Source organism: Chelmon rostratus, chromosome 21 (assembly GCF_017976325.1).
Source record: "Chelmon rostratus isolate fCheRos1 chromosome 21, fCheRos1.pri, whole genome shotgun sequence".
Classification (NCBI taxonomy): Eukaryota; Metazoa; Chordata; class Actinopteri; order Chaetodontiformes; family Chaetodontidae; genus Chelmon; species Chelmon rostratus.
Window position 1 is genome coordinate 11,684,686 of NC_055678.1, and position 11,175 is coordinate 11,695,860.

The following is an 11,175-nucleotide window of genomic DNA, read 5'->3' on the forward strand; positions in this document are numbered from 1 at the left end:
GAAATATAAAAACATGATGCAAAAACATTACATTCACTTATATTTTGCTATATTTTGGTTTCTTCAGTCTTCTTCCTTCCTGTGTTTTCTTTCTCAGGAGTAGATTAAAGGCCCTGTGTGTACAATGTAGACGGGATGTGGCAGAGATGATTATGTTTTTATTAGTGTGTAAACACATGAAAATAAGAATTGTTGTGTTATCGTAACCTTAGAATGAGCTCGGTATCTCTACAGAGAGCGCGGGTCCACTTCTATTGAGTCCACCATGTCTGTTGCCGCCATGTTTCTACAGTAGCGTAGTACGGACAAAACTAACACTGGCTTCAGAAAGCGGCTTTTGGTTTTAGAGGCCTCTGCAGAGGAGGGTGAGGAGAGGGGTATTCAGTTGGTTGCAATCTGCGACCCTACCACTAGATGCCACTAAAACCTGCACTAGACCTTTAGGAACTCTGTGTGTGGAAGAAGTTCAAGCACAAGGCCACAAGAATTACTAAGGAACCTGCTACTGCCAACAAGGTCCAGCAACAATTTAATGTCACACCTGATGTTTTTCGTATCTGATGTTTTTCGTATCTGATTTCTGAAGGAAATTCAGATAATGGAAAAAGCTGTTGCTGAATAAATCTTCTCTTTGTCAAGAATCCTTTTCTGAAAGTAGGTGTCCTCAGGTGTTGCTGTCCGAACGCCTGAGCTTTGTTTTGCTTGTTGTCTTGTGTGATGGTCATCAACTCTTTATTATCCTTTTAAGCTGTTTTCCATTTTTCTCCCTTGTGGCCATTTTAGGGGGCTTTCGAGAACCCAGCATTCGGGTCAGACGTAGAAGATGCTGACTTCACTCCTGCACAACCAGCTGCTTCGAGCACGCAGGTAGCCATGAAGACACATGCCAAGATGTTGCACACTGTTTACAGCTCCATGTCTGAAAACAGCGATTACATGCTGTGAATGTTTGAAAATGTGCAGGTCTGACGTAATGCATTTAACAGTGTCAGACAACAGTGGACTGTTTTGTCAGAGTAGCTGTGAAAGCAGGCACATCTTGAGTGTGTAGCTTTGTGTGTGTGTGTGTGTGTGTGTGTGTCTGTGTGCATACACATGCTAATCTGCTCAGTTATTGAAGCATTTCGTTTCTCCGTTTTTCTCTAGCAGTTTGAATCCATTGGGGATGACAAATTTGTGTCTTTCAAAAACCCCATATACACGGTGAGTCCAAAATGACAATAAGCTCAGACTGAATGTGTCAGGGGAAGAAAAAACAGGATCTGCAGACAGCATTAAGAGTCTCAGAGCACTGTCCATTGTTCTGGATTTAATAGGATTGGTGAGAGTTCATTTTGACACGCAGAGCTGTAAAAGTTTTGCACATGATGCTCGTGAGGTTTTTAAACTTCAGTATACTTTTACTTTGACACGTTTGTAGCTATAGTGGCAGTTAACACCTTACAATGTCCTTTATGTAAATTATGAAACATGATTTTTTCAGTCAATATCAGACACTATTTATTCTGGTTTTATTTTGTGTTAAAATCACAAAATCACTGCACATGTCATAAAGCAGCACGGAAGCAATATACCTCTCTAATTTTTGTTATTTGTTGCGATCTGCCGGCAGGAGAACACATTTGGACCCACTTCAGATTCTGACATTTGATGTGACGTTGACATCAGAGATTACACTGGACCACATTTCAGGACTGAAACTTTATTCATTGTCATCGGAGGATGTAGCAGAACTGAAGAAACTGCACAGTGCAAATCAACCGAGGCAGTTTGTAAAGGAAAAATAAAATTTGCGTCATCTGTGTGCTTAACTTTAATTTCAAGATGTTTGTGTACAAAAAATAACCTTTTGCAGAGCAGATTCAATGTAACTGATATGAGACCCTTGCAATAACTGAATAAAGTGAATATAAAAGTGTAAATGTTCTTTTTTTGATGAGTTTTTTTTTTTTTATCTTTAAATACATTTTGATTACCAGAAAGATAAATATTAAACTTGCTATTGTCATCATTGTGTGTGAGTAAAAGTGTGATGATCGGGCTGCAACATTTCTGTCATAAAGTGTCAGGTTTTAGGACCTTTAGATTAAGCCCCAGATACTGAACATTATTACAATCTCTCTCTCTCTCTACCTTTCTTTGTGCAGCAGTGCACATATCACAGAAGGATCTGTCTGACAGGACTTTGATCCCCAGCTACTGTATCTGACCCACTGAGCTGAGATGAAATGCTTTGTCATCATCCATTTAATCACACAGAAAGCCACAGTTTGAGACCGTGATCACGGAGCAACAGCAGTGATTCTGCTCCTCTCCTCTCTCACTGTCGCAAATGTCTGAACACATCAAGGTCTCTTTGAGCTTGCAACAACCAGGCCAACCAGATGAGCAGAGGGACAAAAGAGAAGTGGAGAAGACAGATAGAGGGAGTGAAGAAAAGTGGAAATAGAATAGGGAGGAATGTAAAGGGAGCTGTGGCCGTCGGTTTTTATGTTGTGGTCCATGATGATTCACATTTCATGTTTTCATAGCACCGGTCCCCCACAAGGCATCTCTGACCATCAGCCAAAACATGTACTGTACCGCTCACTGAGATGCAGACATGGAGGGAGGGGATGAATAGCAATAGATGGATTTGAGAGGGGCGGACCAAAGAGGCATGCGGCTTACAGCATGTGTGCACACTGTGCTCCCTTCAGGAGCTGTCAGAAATGGTACAAACACTGATGGGTAATCCAATAATGAGATTTCCATGATTCCTGAACGGTCAGGAAGTTATTAATTTCATTGTTTTTAGTCAAGTTGGGTAAAAACTGGTGTGTTGGTGTGTATGCAAAGGTTCTACCAAATAGACTTTTATTTTTATAACAGAATATGTAGTGAAAGGAAGGATAAACTTTTACTTTATCATTCAGCAGCTTGATTTATTGCATATTTAAGACTTAGGTCTTAATGTGTGAGTGTAGTTTGTTATGTGGAGTGCAACATTATTGTTACAGCCCAAAAGAAGGTTATATGAGATAAGATAAAATAAGATAGATAAGATAAGATAAGATAAGATAAGATAAGATAAGATAAAACTTTATATATACTGTAAGGAAGCTCATTCCTGTCAGGAAAAGAAAAATCATATTAAAATTTATCGCAAAAAATATAACATGATAAGGCAAAAATACATTTTTTTTTTTAACCAAAAGCCAAATAAAGGTCCCCAATGCCCATTTCCTCTTCCTTATTTTCCATCTAGCTAACAGCTCTCAAAGACGACAGCAGCGTTAGCCTATTTTTAAATCTGTGAAACTGGGATGTGGGGATTACGAGGAGCACTTGAAGGCAGCACAGTGAGAGAGCGAGGGAGCGCGAGGGCGACAGAGGCGATTGACAGAGGGGGAAGGGGAAGCTCATTGGGCGGTAGATCGCGTGGAGCGGAGCAGCAACACCTTGTGTGTGGCCGCCGCACGGAGAAGACGGAGAGGAGGAAAGAGAGACCGCGGCAGAGGTGGAGAAACAGCAGCGCTGTCGGGTTCAGAGAGGAGCAGACCACAGAGAGACGCGGACGCACGCGGACGCACGCGGACGCTGTGGGGAGCCTCGGCAAGGTAAGAACACCTCCTCACGTGCGCTGACCCAACTCCGTGCGCCTCTTCACCGCTGTTTATTTGTCTGACAAAGAGAGGAACTGATGGCTTCAGGGACACAGTCAGGTTAGTCTTTATTTTGGCAAATGTTCACGGAGCAAATAACAATAATAATGAAAAAATCCTATTACGTTTTTGTTATTAAGGCTTTTTTTATTTTAAATAAATAAACGAGGTTTGAGTGGTTGCTTGAGCTGCATGCTAATGCGGGTGTGTATCACCTGTGATTGATTGCAACTCCTGGAGGATAATATTGCATGGGGGTCATACATCATCATAGACACCATTAAGCTAATTAAATGACTGAAGGTGACCATTCTCCTTCTGGTAAATGACAAGGAGGACGCTGAACACTGTTAACAGCACTGTTGTTGTGAGGGGGTTGACAGGACGGGCCTTTAGCTGTGACCGGGTCAGGCTCAGCTGCAGGCCAGGACAGGGTTTTATGTTTTATGGCTTCATTGGCTTTCAGGAGAGCCAGAGAGATTCAGTGAAGGTCAGGGATTAGTAAACAGAGACTTAAGGAAAAATGTGCACCTGTGTACTTAAACCCAGGAAGAGGTTAAGGAAGCCTTAGACTAGAAACGTATCATCTTATATGTGTATTTTTACCATGTTTTGGGTAAAAATGTTGCATTTTTTAAATGTAAATAAGCCAAGAGGGGGAGGAGGACATTGTTTGCCATCTCTAAAGTCTGGCTCCGACCAGTCAAATTGGCACTTTATTAACCATCTTGTCTTGTCTTGTCTGCCCCTAAAACTTATTCGGCTGTTGAAATTCTGAAATTGGCTCCTGAGAGAAGGAGACACACAGACGTTGGGTTTCCTTCACCTCAGACACAAAGCCAAATTCAATCTCCCATCACTGGGAGTGATTCTTTTATCCCGCGGTGTATCAGAGTGGGCATGCTGAAGGTGTTCTGAGGCGATGTTCTTCTTATAAACCTCTTAAAAGCTGTCTGACCTCCTCTGCACTGCTTTTTTTTGTTAAAGTTTATTTCCAGCAGTTTTTTTTTTCATCCTGCCACAATGAAAATCTAAAGTCATCCTCAAGGTTAGCTGCATGGAAATAAAGCGTTAACTATAAATGCTTGTTGCTAGACAGAGAGCATACCGATCTGCATAGAAAGTCCTCTCCTCCATACTGATCCCACACACTGTTTCAGCTGTTGGCTGACTCCAGGATTAGAGCTGAAGCAACTCATCGATGTGAAGAAAAATTGCAAGAAAAGTGAAAAAAATATTCAAATATTCTCTGGTTCAGGATTCTCAGATAAGAGGATTTGTTGCTTTTCTTTTTCATATATCATTTAAACTTGATATCTTTGAGTTTTGGACATCTCTTTCACTATTTTCTGACATTTCATAGACTAGATGATGCTATTAGGGGTGGAGACAGAATGCTTTTTATCCACTTTGTAAAGAGAACAGAGATCATTCAATTCTTTGAAATGTGAAACCCACTTTAAATCTTTTGTGGCGTTGCTATAGATTATCTTAATACCTCTGCGAAATGTACAACAGGCGACTTTTTTTCCCAAATGGATATTGGAATGAAATCTGTCATATCCAGATATGTCAGATCAGCCATGTGGGTGGCATCAATGGGACGCACACACACACACACACACACACACACACACACAGCGTTGGGCAGATGGCATCAGCAGTGTATCGGCGACCTCGCCCCTCTCTGCCTCCCTCTCGGGACCCGTCCAACTGCAAATGAGTCTGGCAAACAGGTGGCGTTTGTGTATGTTTGCGTGTGTGTGGGGAGGATAGACACATAGGTTAAGCTCTCTGACATATAATAAAGTAATGCACTGACTGTAGATGGTGCCTGTGCCTAGTTTAGTGGCGGGGTGAATAATATTGTCGCAGTCAAGTTTTGTGAAGATAAATGACGAAGAAGCAGAGCCAGAGAGACACCAGGGACAAAGTTAACCAGCGGAAAACTCTAATCAGTCCAAGCATAAAAGGGATTTTACAGTCAGTCATAAACCTTGATGCTCCGTGATACACAGCATCTGAAGCATGGAGAAGAGGCTTGTGAATATGAAATGCTGTCATGATCCAGCACGCTCATGTGAGCGCCAGCAGCCAGGGGAAAAGCCATGAGCAGAAACATATTATAGTAAAACCCAATGACAAAACAATAAAGAACACAGCTGGCAGCTTTGCTATGCTGCCATGGAGACCTGCCAGGTTATACAGCCTTATAAGATGAGAAACGCCACAACACCAGTGAGCTTTTAGGAGGTGCAGCAGTAAACAAGATCAGGTGATTACCACAGGGTCAAACAGTCGTCAGCATAATATATGAAACTGCTTTTATTATGATTATACAGACACCCAGCTTGTTGAAGCCCCTTTGAGCAACTCCCAAAGCCCCAATGTTCCTGAGACATGGTGATTAAAAAGAAAACAAATATGAATCATTCATTTTTGTAAAGGTAACCTCTTCTAAAGGGAGGAAAGGGGTTTCACTCTGTACAAGAAATGTCAATCACAAGTTCCAAAAACCCAAGATCTTCCTGTCTGCAGCCGTGCTATCATGTTGATGTTGTGATGCAGGTTTACCATGTTTACCGTCTTAGTTAAGTGTCTGCATGCTAGCATTTGCTAATTAGCAATAACAAAAAGCTGGGGCTGTTGGGATTGTCATCCGTTTTGCAGGTATTTAGTTGTAAACCAAAGTCGGGGATAATCTGAGTTATTGTGAATAATCCTGAGGGAGTGTGGGCATCTGAACCGAATGTCATCGATATTTCAGTCCACAAAAAAGTGGAGGATCAAACGACGAACTGCCATACCTAGAACCGCAGTGCTATTGTGGCTAAACCCCCCCCAAAGCCTGGAAGAGCAGAAACCTACATGTTATTGGATAAATCACTTAAAAATGATCAATCACTCATTAAAAATGTTGTGTTCTATCAATCTCAACATCCATTTTTGTTTGCTGAAGATTTCTTCCTCTTGATGAAAACATCTATTTCCTATCAACCCACACTGGCAAAGCTAGCTGAATGCTTTCCAGTGTAGCCTCTGCTACATCCTTGCTGCCATTCAGTGTCCCTTCTAATCTACCAGTCCTTTCTAATCTGCTTCATTGTATTCATTGAAATCCTCAGTGATGCACACAGCCGCGAGCCCTGCCGTCTTAAATCAAGGAGGCTAGATAATGCCGCCATATGGCCAGTGGGAACCTTAAGTATTTAGACGATAGACTCAACGAGTGAGAGGAAAAAAAGAAAAAACAGAAATATGTCGGGTTTAAGCACTTCTCAGCCTTGTAATTAGAAAGAGTGGGTCGGATGGAGGGAGGATGAGATGGAGGGAAAGAAGGTCAGGAACCCTGACCAAGTGTGCAGGGAGGAGGGCTGAATGAAAGCACAAAGGAGGAGTGAGGGGATTTACCCCAGAACTGTTGCCTTTGTTGTTACAACAAGTTTTCTCAGCAGAGTGGGGTTGTGTGATGGCCAACAGACAGCAAAAACAAAATCAGCTTTCATTTTAAGATGATAAGATAAGATTTTTGAGATTTTTAATCACCTCTAAATGTGGAAATGATAAAAACTGGAGGAGGCTTCTTTACAACAGAGCCAGCGAGCAATTACACAGGCGGAGGGAAAAATGGTGAATGTTTTCAGGGTGGCAGGAAAAAAAACTTAAAAAAAAAATTAACTTTATGCTCACTATTTTCAGTCCATGGTGTAAAGGATTCAAATATATCTCTGTTTTCTATATTTGTATTGATATACATATAAAAAAAAGCTGAGATGGCTGTTACTGCTACTCTGCTAAGCTAGGTAGCATTAGCAGGAGTTCAGGTTGTTTTTTATTCATCATGACTCAATTTAAAAACTGACTGTTCTGGTTATGTGGAATAGTTAACTTATGCGGTAGGTCTTCAAAATTGCTATTTTTGATGTACAGATAACAGCTGGAGAAAAATCAGCAAAGTTTTAGCTAATGCTAGCTGAGGCTATCTTCCAAGCTAGCTGTCCCGATTGCTGTAGCTGTCTAGTTAGCTGTCTCTCAGTGTGGCAGATAGTGGATTGTTGGTTTTGGTGTTTTCATGGGATTTTTTTTAACACTGAAGAAAATATAGAATAACCCAGTCTTATCCTTTGAACGTCATTTCTTGTATGAAATAAAATGATTCTGACTAATCTAATGGCCGCAGTATCAGATCCTAGTTTTTCCCTCGTTGTCCATCATATTTCGTGAATTGTCATGCTACAGATCCAGGCTCTGTATCCATCTGACAGAGAGGCGAAGCATTAAACAAACATGAATAAATATCACCACCTTGGCTTATGCCAGTTGACACTGCAGGCCTGCATGACTCGCCTAATAATGTGCAGAATGGATTTTTTAAAAGTGCTACTTTGTCACTGCCCTGCTGAGCGAGTGAATGAAGGGACAGGCAGGCTGCTGCTGGTGCAGCATTAGACTGAATCAATTATTACTTCAATCAATTATTGATGCCTGATTGAGGGCCACTCATAGGGAGAGGTCAAGGGTTATGTCATGCTTCAGCAGTGATCCTGCATGGACAACACTGATGATGCTAGTCTATCTGTCGTTGATACCACTCTCATGACTGTACAGTAAATATGAAGCAGAGGTTTAGCTTAGCTTAGCATCAAAAGTGGAAAAGGGGGAAATGGGCAGCGTGGCTCAGTCCAAAGGTAACAAAATCCACATACCCACACTTATATTTACATATATAAGTTCTGTTATATCTTGCTATGTTAAACTGTACATACCTGACATTTGGCAAACAACTACACATTATACTTTTATGTCGAATTAGCATAGCACAGTGACTTCCTGGAGACGCCAGTGTTGCTAGGCAACAAGTTACCAAGCCAACCATAAAACCTCAAATTGTTATTTTAACATATTGGTATTTGCCCAGATTGAACAAAAGAGATAAGGTGTTAATTAGTGAGCTTTAGAGGTAAGGGATGCTAGCAGTGCCCCCCATTTCCAGTGTTTATGCTAAGCTAAGCTTACCAGCTGCTGGCTCTAGCTTCATATCTGACTTCATATTTTCTGTACAGATGTGAGGGTGGTATCATTCTTCTCTTTGGACGGCAAGAAAGCAAAAAGGCATATTTTAATAACACATCAAATACTGAAGGAGGAGATGCAAATAGATGTTTCGTGGTTCATTCTTCAGTAGGTTGTATGGAAGGTAATTTTATTATCAAATGTTTCCAATAATGCTGTCAGCATCTGTGTGCTGCTGATAGACCAGCAGCATGGAACAATCAATCACAACATGTGATAGTGCTTTCAGAGCAGCTTAAAAAGCTTTTTTTTTTTTTTTTTGTCATCACCACTCGGCACTCTAAGGCACATTTGAATGCATAATATTTTAAACATGGCTCCAACCTGGGCTTTATGAACACTTGTCACCCACTAAATGAAGGGCTGTTTGTGCTGTGGCTGTTTATTCAAATTGCCACTTTGGCACAATGCCATCCTGCCTTAAATCAGTTTTTTTTTTCCAAACTGGAAATTTCCTTGGCAGCTGGTTGCACCAGAGGAAAATTACAATTTAGAGACAGAACTTGACAAGGAATTAGCACAAGGTAATTGCAAATCACTGTTTTGATATAATTGTCAGAAAATTTGACAAGAAAACAAGAAAAAGTGATTGTTTTTAAAAATTCTAAGATACCAAAGCAGAATTTCTCCTGCCTTGTATTCATAGATAAACCCCTGTGGGTATAATTGATTTCTGGAAATATAATCCGCAGTAACATCAAATTACTCAGGCTGATAGATGTCTCCATTCATCTGTCTTAAAAATAAATAAATTTGATGAGGGCTAGACAGCTCGCTACGTTGCTGACATGCTGATCAGGTGCTTCTGGCTTTTGATTATGGACGTCAAGCGTGTGCTTGTGGTAATTGTGGATGTCTAACAATGAGCCAGAAAATGCTGCTGGATTGTTTTGTAAAAACACAGACTGTGAAAAACACAGCCTTTAAGTTGTTTTACACAGACCTCCATGTCTGCTCTGTGCAGATTTCTCCTGTCTTTTTTGTGGCATCCAGGGAAGTGTTTAATTTGTCTCCAACTACTCCATAGTTGAATCAGTATTTTATCATTTCCCAGTAATGGAGTACCACTTCCTGTGCTGAAAATGTGATGGAGAGAGATTACCAGTGTGTCATGCCTGGTTGTTCAGATTACAAACTTCCTTGAACACATCATTATATTTTACTAAATGTAGACCCAGCTGGTGGCTGCGTTGACTTCTGGTCGTATTTCCCATTTGGAGAGTTGTGTAGAAAACTTGTAGATGTAGACATCTTGTCCATGGGAATGAGAAAAAAACATCACTAAAAATTCATCTTGTTCTACCAATGCTAGTTTTGGGTGGATTGGGTTCAACAGTGGCCGGCATGTATCCTTAATCAGGTTCTGGTCTGCGTATCTAGATAGAGTTAATGCTTGCTGCTGGATGTGATGGAATAACTGCCCTCATGAATGCAACCAGTAGGTTTCAATACATTGCTGCCAGCTGCGAGGGCCTTCAGCCTGCAGACAGTAAAGGGATATGTGTAGGCTGAAGAACGAGCATACTCCAAAACACTATGTTCACCTGGCATCTTATTACTGCGACCCTCCCACAGATGTGTCTGTTAGTGCTCAAAGCCTCCCGCCCACACAGCCAGCAGTTATAAGGTTGGAGCAGGTACACAGCAGGTGATGAATATACAGCTGCTTCACATGATTTACTGCAGGGACTGTTAATTCACTGAAGATCAGGCTGCCATCCAACCAATGCAGTACTGTGTCAGGACAGCTGAGGAGTAAAATGCACATCACCCAAAGAAAGGTGGCATTCTCACTTTAATCTATAAGATATATAAACATAACATCAGCTACCCTTTATTGGTGAATTTATGCTTGTCTGCCAAATGTGTTTCCTCTTGGAAAAAGGTGCTTCAAAGTAAGGTGATGTTAAATCATCATGAATCAGTTTAACTCAAATTCATTGTCAGAAGTTCATTGTTCATTTGTCAGAACTTTGGCAAAGTCTCGTATTCAGGGTTACCAGTAGGGCTTCAATTAATGGTTTATTTGTTTGATTTTTTTCATAATTTATTAGTCTCGTTTTTTTTTTTTGTATAAAATGCCAGAACACAGTACTAAAATATCACAGTTTCTCAGAGCCCAAGCTGACACCTTCATATTTCACTACTTATCCAACCAACACTCTAAAACCCAAAAAGGTAATTTACTAATAATAATGTCGAGGAAGACAGCAAATCCTAAACATTTAGAAGCTAAAACCAGAGAATCTTACACATTTTAGCTTGATAAATTGACTTATACATACCAATCTACATTTACTGTAAATGCTAATGTAAGTACTGAATATACTCTGTGTACTAAACCATCTTGATCTGGATTGCCAGGAAACTGCACTATTGTTTTTGCACATACATACACTGTATGCACGCTGCTTAGAGTAACATATTTCCCTCCTGGATCAGTTTTGTTTGATCCTGT

At 40.7% G+C, this 11,175-nt stretch overlaps 1 protein-coding gene across 1 annotated transcript in view; it reads left to right on the forward strand.

Annotated features, from left to right (window-relative positions):
• Positions 1–945, forward strand: part of lrp2b (low density lipoprotein receptor-related protein 2b) — a 42,368-nt gene extending 41,423 nt beyond the window's left edge. The window contains exon 77 of the mRNA XM_041963381.1: positions 784–945. Within this exon, the coding sequence (XP_041819315.1) occupies positions 784–945 (162 nt within the window). The remainder of the gene's footprint in view (positions 1–783) is intronic.
• Positions 946–11,175: the final 10,230 nt, after the last annotated feature.